At 37.0% G+C, this 10,792-nt stretch overlaps 1 protein-coding gene across 5 annotated transcripts in view; it reads left to right on the forward strand.

Annotated features, from left to right (window-relative positions):
- Positions 1-8,323, forward strand: part of TJP1 (tight junction protein 1) — a 148,648-nt gene extending 140,325 nt beyond the window's left edge. For 2 of the 5 annotated variants that reach the window (XM_031056004.1, XM_031056007.1), the window contains 5 exons: positions 284-459; positions 1,113-1,554; positions 2,783-3,000; positions 3,303-3,446; positions 6,747-8,323. In XM_031056004.1, the coding sequence (XP_030911864.1) occupies positions 284-459; positions 1,113-1,554; positions 2,783-3,000; positions 3,303-3,446; positions 6,747-6,841 (1,075 nt within the window). In that variant the 3' untranslated portion in view covers positions 6,842-8,323. The remainder of the gene's footprint in view (positions 1-283; positions 460-1,112; positions 1,555-2,782; positions 3,001-3,302; positions 3,447-6,746) is intronic. The other 3 variants (XM_031056006.1, XM_031056008.1, XM_031056005.1) reach the window with 2 other exon arrangements.
- The last annotated feature ends 2,469 nt before the right edge of the window (positions 8,324-10,792 follow it).

Below are 10,792 nucleotides of genomic sequence, written 5' to 3' on the forward strand. Positions count from 1 at the left end.
CTATCTAGTAGGCAATTACGCAAATACACCTGAAATGTCATCTGCCTTTCGTTTGCCTTGGTTTGTGTTACTAATCTTCTAAAGGTCAATGTTGTCTGAATCTCTTGTGCTTATCAATAAATGTTTTTATACTTGAGACAGGCTATTCAAGAAAATAATGTTTTAATGTTTATAGGAAAAGATGGAAATCAGGTGATCATAGAAGACAAAAAATAGCAGTGAATGCGGGAGCTGTGAGGAAACCGATCAGTCAAATGCTTGTTTTTTAATTCTATTTCAACAGGGGGAAACCAACTGATACGGAATCAATGGATAGACCTGTTGGTGAAAAACGCTATGAGCCAATCCCTCAAGTTACAACTCCTCCTCCTGCTCCTTCAGTCCAGTACACACAGCCACAGTCAATTAATAGCCCTGTCCTGTCTCTCCCAGCACACCACAAGCCTGCACTTTCTGAAGGTGAGCAGTTACAAAGCTCACCTTTGTGGGAACAGCCATTGCTTCTCAGGTGCTTGTGGGGTTGCTTCAGCAGCTCTACACGTGTAGCTATTTTGTTCTCTAACTGAAATGTGGAGTAATTATTACTGAAAATAGTTTTTTACTGTAGTGAGATTAAGTTTTATGAAATTTTGTGATTCTGTCTGAAATCATGTAGCTTCCAGGTGTTAGTACCCGTACTGTCTCAGTAAAGATGAAGTAAAACTCCCTGTGCTTTGGACCAGAATTCTTCTGACATGAGTAATAGTTGAAGGCTTCTAAAAACAAAAGAAAAAGTTGTTTTCACTTTCACATTGAGGGAGTTGCCTAGCTCAATTGAATTTTCTGGTTTGTGCAAGTACACAATGGTATTTCAGGACTGGTTTTCTGGGGGTTTGATCATGATATAAATGAGTCTTAACCTTTTTATTGAAAGGCCATACTGTTGTCTCCAACATGTTTAATGAAATGTTAGATAACATGCAAAAGGCAAGAGGAGGACAAATGATCTAAGAGAGCAAAGCTGAACCTGTGTATATTTTATACTGAAGATTAAGAATTGACTAACATGTGTTTTTATGCCTTTAGATATTTCTGGTTACTAACAAGTTCAAGTATTTTCATTTTCATTGCAGTTAACTCTGTGTCTGACCCTCCTCCACCTCAGAATAAGTCAGCAATTTTCAGATCCTCTAGAGAGGACACTGTGCAGTCCACTTTTTACCCTCAGAAAAGCTTCCCTGACAAAGGCCCTGTGAATGGAACTGAGCAGATTCAGAAACCAGTCACTCCTTCCTACAACCGCTTCTCAACCAAACCCTACACAAGCGCCGCGCGGCCCTTTGAGCGCAAGTTTGAAAGTCCCAAATTCAACCACAATCTCTTGCCAAATGAAGCTCAGCATAAACCAGAGTTGCCATCAAAATCTTCAAATTCTCCTCAACCAATTTTGAAAGCACACAGCTCATCGCAGCCCCCCGACTTTGAGAGTGGAATGGACACCTATGCTGTACAGGTCGACAAGCCTAAATATCAACCAAATAATGTCAATGCTGTGCCTAAAGCCATTCCTGTAAGGTGAGCTGCTGCTCCTTCTCTTTCCACTTGTGCATCTATAGGTCACCTGTGAAAAATACAGCTTTTTTTATTCTACTTCCAATTTCTGTTGATGTAATAGTTGAAAGATTGATGCTATGATTCTAATTTCTGCCAAAGGATAGATATTACAATGTGTTCTATGTCCCTGTACTGTCTTGCATTCTGTTATTAGAAAGTGGCATGGCTTTTACTTCCTATTTCTCATACTAAATTATAAATTTTCTGGTAGATAGTAATAACTTGTCCTGGCAATCTATGTCCAGAAAAGGAATTAATTTCTAAAGATAGCTGTTGCACCAAAGTGTATTCATTGTGTGCTTAGAGAGACCTCATGGGACACATGAGTAAGGGATACTTTAAAAATACTTGTGAAAAGAGAAAGTAACTTCTGCAGTTTCATATTGGTGCTCTTTACTGTGAGACAAACCAGCAGCTGCTTAATGGCAGCTCGTGCTTGTCTAATATGCTTTAATGTATAAGAACTATGTCAAGAGCAACAGATACCGATATCTTCAGCTATTTGCTTTTGCAGAGCAGTGTTTTATTAATATTTTATTTCAGGATAATAATAATGTGTGAACCAGACTTAAAATTTTGCTGTTTGTCCTATGTGATGTTAAGCACCTGAGAAATGTTTTATGCTAGGTAGTTCTGTAGACTGCTACATTTTGGAGTTACTGATTCTTTGAGTGAAATTCTTTTGAGACTGTTGTGAAAACTTCATCAAGATACCTTTTAAGTTATACATTTCTCTTCGGTTATATCCTGGCAACCTGGAAAAACGTGTGTAATTTTTTTTTTTAATTTTTACAAACTTTACTTTCTATATCTAAGTAGAAGGGTTCAGTGTTACTTGAATAAAAATTGTTAGTTATTCTGGTATTTAAGTCAGAATGGGGTTTTGGGCTAAAAAATAAACTTTCTGTTGTTAGTTGCATTTACCTTTAGGAAGCTGAATCTGTAGCTGGGGTAAGCTCTTTCTGTATAATGCCAGAAGCAGGCAGTTGGTAACATAAGATTCAGATGGTCTGAATTCTTGCTTAACTAATTGCTGAATGTTTTCAGAGCTTGTGAGATTTGGTGGTTTTTTGTTTGTTGGGGGATTTCTTTCTTTGTTTTGGGGTTTTTTTGGGCAGAGTTGGCTTTTTCGCCATAGAGTTTCAGGAAGGAAATATTGATAAAACTGCTAGGCTTTCTGTCTTTTCAGCCCTACAGCACTTGAGGATGAGGAGGAGGAAGATGGACATACTGTTGTAGCCACAGCAAGAGGTGTATTTAACAGCAATGGTGGTGTATTAAGCTCCATAGAGACTGGAGTTAGTATTATTATACCACAAGGAGCCATTCCAGAGGGAATAGAGCAAGAAATATATTTCAAAGTCTGCAGAGACAACAGTATACTTCCACCTTTGGATAAAGAGAAAGGTAACAGCTGGAACCGTACGTTGTTCTGTTATTTAATACAATTATTTTCTAACAAGAACAAAACAGACTATGAAATAACCTTAATAAGCTTCAACAGTTTTCATTTTGAGATTGTAGTGTGTTCTATTGAAAAGTCACTTAAGTGAGGAACAATCTTGTGCTTTTCTTTACCAACAGATCTAAATGTTCGTATTTTTCTCTAAATTGAGTTACTGAGTAGCTCTGCAGTGTAACTGTGTAATACTTTGAATGTATGTCACAAGTCAGTATTTTCCAGAGATTTTTCTTTCTCTTAACTCCAGGTGAAACACTTCTTAGCCCCTTGGTAATGTGTGGGCCTCATGGACTAAAATTCCTGAAGCCAGTGGAGCTGCGCCTGCCACACTGTGCGTCTATGACCCCTGATGGTTGGTCTTTTGCTCTAAAATCCTCCGACTCCTCGTCGGGTATGCTGTCCTCCCTCTGTCCTTTTGGGGCTTTTGGGTGCTATCGTATAATTTAAGTTATTTTGGCTAAAGGTGATGCTGTGTAATATAAAAACTCAATCATTGTATTTGTGTCAAACTCTCCCATTTCACTTTCATTACAAATGTCTTTCTTACATTTACTCATGGTGCAAATTCATAGCTAGAACCATGATAGCAGAAAAAGAGTAATATCTCCAGTCTATTCAATATTACCGTATTTTTCTATTCTGTCTTCTTTCTTGAGGACTGCTGCAGCTGAATACACTTGAAATGATAGTCGCACTAAAATTGAGAGGAAATGAATATGTACCTCTGATAGGCCTTTGTAACATAACTGGTGTTTGTCTGTTGCTTAATTAACCATATAGGACTCTGGCAAATCTTAACAATCTGCATGCTCATAAATCATGATTTAACGCTTGTTAACTGTTTCCATGTGTGCAAGTTGATGCTAACAATTCGGTCATTTACGAAAACTATAGTGTGCAGTAAAAGCATTTACAGTTTATTCTAATGTAGCTGGTTTTCCAAAAGCCTTTTCTTGCTTGCTCCTACCTATCTCTCCTCTACTGCCTTTATCCAGAAGTCTCTGGTTGATAGTAAAAGTTGCAACTAGGTTGCAATTTTATTTACCTGTTCATTTTTACCTCACTGTGGCTTTCTGGTATGAGGGAGAGAATGTATTAGCTGGAATTGTCAGTGAGGAGCCTAATTGAGAATTCTGGGCAAGTTTCAAGCAATTTCATGAAACGGTTGTGAGGTTACAGAGATTTATAAAGAAATGTTTGCACATCTGGGGAAAAAGTCTTAAGATTTTATTCAGCTACTTTCAAAATTTATGGTGGAAGATTCAAGCCATTAATGTGCACATGTGATCTGAGTACTGAGTGAAAAATGTATTTCTGTATACAGCATTTAAGCCACCATGTATGCATATCCTCTGTCACTAATGTATCTATCACTGTCAACACCAAAGCACTGATGCTTTGAAAGATTAAAGCATCAATCCCCTTCATGGGGAATCAATAATCTAGAGGTATTAATGGCAATAATTTTTAGTTGTTTTTTTATAAGCTATTCTATGCATGTGTTGCATGCATCTATTTAACAATGTGTGTAGACATGGCCGTGTTAAAACACGGGCTCATAAACGATAGGGTCCCAAAAGATATGACAACTATGTACAAAACCAACACAGCACTTCCTTTGTAACTAATAGCACCTGTTCATGAACTTACTTGAAGTGAAGGGAGAGGACTCAAATGATCTAAACAATAACTGAAGTTACTGAGACATTTTCCTCCCTTTCCAAAGTGGGATGTGTGTGTGCGTGCATGTGTGGGTGAAAGCAAGAGCGTGTATATTTAAACCCTAACACTTTCTGTACTGTAAATATAACACCACATTCTGTTAATCTGAAATGGGATGTATATCATAACATTGCTCTTTTGAGACAAACTTAAAAATTAGGCAATTCTGTCTTATGATATGTAAGTAGACCATACTGTGTCTTAAATAAATAATTGTTTTCTCTCTTTCTAAATTAGTTGGTTATGGGACTCTGATTCTTGGGGTGGCTTTATTATAACAATTTCTACAATTGTGGGGTTTTTCTCTCTTCAGTCGTCTGCTCTACCTCATCTTTTCTCAATGTATCCATGTTCTGTCCTAAAAGTGACATTCATTTGCACTTACTAACATCCTTTCTGCCACATTTAAGCCTCATACATTGGTATTTTACTGTTAAACCCCTGCAAAGGCTTAACTGATTCTGGTATTAAAGCTGACTGGGAAAAAATTTGCCTTTTATGGCCACATTGATTAGAACATAAAAAATACTGAGTGATCTCTTTATTTTCCTTTTCAAAGCAGTTGTATGGGAAAATATGGGAAAAACATCCTCAATAGCTATGTATCCTTACTATGGATTTAGAAGGAAAGGTTGGAAACAAGTCTGCCTGTCTCATGTGCAAGACTAGGACCCGACCGTCTTACAGTCCTCTTCTGCCCTTTTAATACATTTGGTCATATGAGTTTGGAATGGAATTTCCTCAATCTATAAAAGGAAAAATTCTCCAGCATTTTTGAGGTTTTTGACTGAAATAAGCAGTCTCAGCTGGTTGCAGTAAATTTGTTTGTGTTCTCTGACTGTACACTGGCCACTTCTATTCTTTGTCACTACGTTAGATGTTGCCATCACTCAGTGCATTGTGTACTTCATTTTGTTTTCATGAGTTCAAGAAAATTATGTGGAATTTGTATTATTCTCACTTAATACTGAAGTCTCAGGTGTTTGCTCAGGTGTGTGGTTGGGTTTATTAGCTTGTTACACATTTCTCCTCAAGGCAGATTTATTTGGCCAAGCTATTTAATGTCATTTACCTGAAAGGCTTAAGAGAACTTCAGTGCATTTTTCACTTTCTACCATAGTGGGATGGTCACACCTTTTGTGTAGTGGCAACACTTGGTAGTGATTGTAGGTGGGTAAATGAAGAATACTGTCTCCAATTAAGAGACGATTGACTGTGCAGAGGGAATGTAACCTTTGGTCTGGTGAGATGGCAGCTGATGACCTGCTGTAAGAGATTCTTACCCAGAACCTTTGATCATGGGTAGATAAGCTCTGTTGTAAAGATTTTTATGTACCAATTAACTGGAATACTCTTAGTGTTTCAGGCTTTTAAACACATATACTGGATGTAGCTGCAAAATGACTACAATCCTGTCTACAATTATTTTCATCATAGAAAATAAAACTACCAATGTGTCATAGTGCTTAGTTACAACATGACTTCTGATTTGCCTCATCTGTGCTCAGAACTGTCTCAAGACACTTCAAATGCATCTTACCCACATTAGCTTCTAAAATTTCTTTTTTCTTCTTTTTTTTCTTTTTTTTTTTTGTCAATGGCAGTTTAGGAAGGAGGCAGTGAACACCTGATTCACTGTTAATAAGTCTCAAATGGAAAGCACTGTGTTGGTGCTGTAGAGTAGTATGAGTGATATATACCAGTTCCTGAATGCTACAGCATATGTTTTGAATAACTGACCTTATTCTATGTTATATGAAAATGAAGGATATTTTTTTATTAATAACATGCAAACTGCAGGGTTTTTTAAACCATCAAACAAAACAGGAACAAAGAAAAAAAAAACCAAAAAACCGAAAGAGGTGTTGCTTCAGAACTTAAAAGCTCCTGTCCAAAAGCTTGGTTGTTTCAAGATGTGCACTGTGTGACAGCAGATACTAAACACCAGCATTGTGTTTTCCTCCCACAGGTGACCCCAAAACCTGGCAGAACAAGTCTCTTCCCGGGGATCCAAACTATCTTGTTGGAGCAAACTGTGTCTCAGTCCTAATTGACCACTTCTAAATATTAAGTTAGCTGACTGAGTAAATAATATGAAACTGAGATGGACCTTACATATAAACTGAACCACTCTATCAAGTATTAACTGTTCTATAAGTGATAATGGATCTTAGTGTTTAAGCATCTTGCTTTAACTAACAATGAATTAGCAAGTACACTCTTTGAACCATGGTCACAATACATGCCACAAGCAGGGAGTGTACAGGGGGAACAAGGTGGGGTTTTGCAGGTTCTGTATGCTTTGGTTTGGTTGTTCTTTTGTGTTGGGTTTTTGTTTCTTTTTTGTTGTTTCTTTTTTTTCCCTTTTCTTTGTTAAAGGACACAACTAGTATTTTGTTGTTATCTGAAAGTACCAATGAAACTATACACAGAGGAACTAAATTTGTTTCATACTCCAGTGTCAAAACCACAGACTTTGGCCTGCATTTTTGCGACTGTGTGTTTTTAACTCACAAGACTACCTTTTGGTCTCTGGTTTTTAAATGACTTTTGGTGTACATGTCCAAGGAAATGGCAGTCAGCTTGGGCTAGCACAGTTTAGATGTTTTCCTCTGCTAAGAGGTAATGCAAACACACCTACTTGCTGTATATGGAAACATTGTCCTGAGAACAGGGGGGAGGGGGAAAAGCATGTGGGATGACTATGGTTCAGATGCCTCTGTGGATTTGTAAATTAACCACATTATTACAGACCTATTAACCAGCAGGGATGCCTTACCCTCATGTTTTTAATAGTCTTAGCTCTCATAGTTCTCTGTATTAAGTTTGTATGGCTTTTGTGCTTACTTAGATATTATATCATGAGAGACTGGGGTGGGGGGGAACAACAACAAAAAAATTGTGAGTTTGGTTTAGAGAAGGAGCGTTGTTTGTGTTCATCAGCCAGAAGAGAACCAGAAGAAAATGATGGTATGTTTTCTGCTATGCATTTGAAAATTTATAGATGTTATAGACCGCTTGTATATAATGCGTGCATACCACTTTTGTTTTTGGTTTGTAAATTAACTTTTATAAGCTTTACCTTTTTATATATATAAATATATATAAAAACAAATGAAGTTTCTTAAGGATATCTTTGTATTCTCATACCTTTTGAGCCTTGAACTTTGACATCTGCAGCAATAAAGCAGCATTTCTACAATATACGAACGAGGACATTTTTTAAAAATGCACAAAGTTGTTACCTTTTAAAGTGCTGCATTTAAAGAATATAACTCGGAATTCTCTACTTTGATTAAATTCTTGAAAAGTATCCCTACTGTAATTTGTCATAAGGATGCTGTACTATGTGCCCTGAAATGTATTTTTTTACTAATAGACAATTTATTACGGCACAATGGCACTACTACTGTTTAGATAATATACCACTGCATTCTGTTAATGAGTTATTAGCTATTCAGGTGTGGCTGATTTTTTTTTTCTCTGCAGTTATTAAAATTACACGTTTCTAAATATACAGAATAAAACCGTTTTTAAAATAATAAAGATGATTGTAGTACCTTATTATTTCTGAAATGCATTTATGTGTACCTGACACAATTTTGATTATATTTTTTCTGTGTAAGTAGACAGCTGGGTTCTGCCATATGTTCATACGTGTAGTAGAACTCCTTTTTGGAGTGAGTTGGAGCTATCTACAGCAAGCAGGACTTCTGAAATGATGAACTCCAGTGTGGATCCATTGGAATTACTCAATTCAGCTGGGAGGGGTAGATTTCTCTCCTGGCTCATTGTGTTGGGCTAATTTACCTGTGACACCTAATCTTCCAAAAACCTTGGTAGCGTTCTAGCATGTAGATTTACAGATAGTATAGCTCTACTATTTTAAGGTTATTCCTATAGAATCCTATTACCTCTTTGGAGTATTCCATGGCTAACTAGTACCATTTGATCAGGGAAAATAAGTTCTAAAAGATTTTTTTTTAAATGCTGGGAAGCAGTGCATAACCCTGATGTTTCCTTTCTGTACTTCTACTTACAAGTAAGTTTTGTTTCTCAGGCATGACTTAGCCCAGAGGATGCAGTTACTATTGGTCCTATTCCTCCTTATGGTTTATCTCACTCACTAGCAGAGCATGAGTCACTGGAAAGTCCTTGGCCTAGGCTAAGCACTACTTGGCTAAACAAAAACATCAGTGCTATCAACAGTGATGTAATGGAGTTCAAAGCACAGCACAGTACCACCTACTAAGGAGAAATTTGGGTCCATCCCAGCCAAAACCAGGACCATGTGAAACACTACAGAAGGAGTCACACTTGAGGCACCCTGGCATTACACTGCATGGACATGGTGTTACTTTGTGTCCTGGGCATCCTGAGTCCAGTGGGCTGTAGGGTGTAGCTGTCCTGTAGTGATTGTACTGTAGTGACCCAGATTACATCTTTCTGCTCTTCTGTCTTTAAAGAGCATAGAGTTATGCCTTTCTATCTAAATGAAAAAAAAAAAAACAGCTTTTGCTCTGTTGTTGTTTCATAAGTGAGATGAGAAAGTGATGCTGTTGGAAAATTGGCAATTCTATACTGCAAAGCAGCCTGTTGGAGAAATTGTCCTTTGCTGTCTGCCTGTAGGAAGGTTTGTCAAAGTGTCTAATGTGAGCCATGTGCATGCCTTCTTTCTTATTAAATCCCATTATTTTTGGTTAAAACATGGCTAGTGAGAATAAAAAGGCTAAAATAACACATTTATTTTAAAATAATAGTGGTTTTGAAATCTATCCTTGCAACTAGTTGCATTCCTTATGTGTTTTATATAGGCTAGGCTCTGCAGGAGGTAAGTTCACCTGTAACATTTTAATACTGTTTCTATTTACTGTTTAATGTGAAGCTCAAAAACTGCATCTCTCAATTCTTCCTATTTGTCTCAGTGATGTCCTGGTCAACTCTGGCCCTGCAAATTGTACAGAAGTGTTGTAAATGTAAATCTCAAGTCTTGTGTTCATTTTAAAAAAGGGCCTTCAGTGTTGGAAACAAACAGGGGATACAGAATTGCTGTTTCTCTCTGATTCAGGTTTTTGGTAAAATATTATTATTTTTTTTATTTTTCCAAGAAAAGTAGCAATACATATTCAGCGACTCATACACAAACAGTTACATCTGTAAAAGTAATCCATGCCTACCAGCCTGGGTTAGGTGAAGCAATTCAGCAATGGTAGGGTATGGCTGAAGGTTCTCTACTGCAATGAAACGTGGAATATGTGATGGAAATTAAAGCCATACAGTTTTGGAGAATAGATGCTGGTAAGCATATCTGAAAAATGTGTTCTTAGTGTCTCAGTCACCTGAGGAAGGCATTTGTAGAAGTTTTGCTGAGTGCTGTGGTGGTCTGGGTACGTATGGACTTCTCTGGCTGCTGGCTGAATCCATTGACAATATCAAATGGTTGGGTAAAAATGTTTTTGATTATCTCCAAACTGTGCATTATGATCTTGTAAGCAAGGATATGAGAATAAATACACTTACTATTACATTTTCTTTATAGTATTCTGCACCACTTGTCTGTTTTGTACAAAAGTTGATGAGTAGATAGGCTGTGAAAATAAATGACTGCCTGTTAAGGTAAGTGCTGGTTGAAAACACTTTTGTTAAGGTATTCGTTTCTAAATTATATTAAAAATAAGCAATATTTTCTCAGAAAAACTGTGGCCTACTTCCCTTTCGGATTTGGGGCTTGGAATCTGGGGGAAGATCTAAAAGAAAAGGCTGTAGAATTTAAGGAAAATGAGATCAGGTATTTAGTCTGATAGGTTCTTTTATGTCTTTGCATACTAATGGTGATACTAAATTACATAGATTTAAAAGCCTTACCAAAGATTTAGATAATTTTTGCCAGAGTGAAACCTGACATTGAAAATTATTCCTTGTAGAAAGAAGATGAGGAGAAATGTCTTTGCTAGAAGGATCATTCATAATACAGAGCCTGATAGAGAACTTCCAGTGTAGGTGGTGTAACAGTGA

This window comes from Geospiza fortis, unplaced genomic scaffold, assembly GCF_000277835.1.
Source record: "Geospiza fortis unplaced genomic scaffold, GeoFor_1.0 scaffold171, whole genome shotgun sequence".
Lineage (NCBI taxonomy): Eukaryota > Metazoa > Chordata > Aves > Passeriformes > Thraupidae > Geospiza > Geospiza fortis.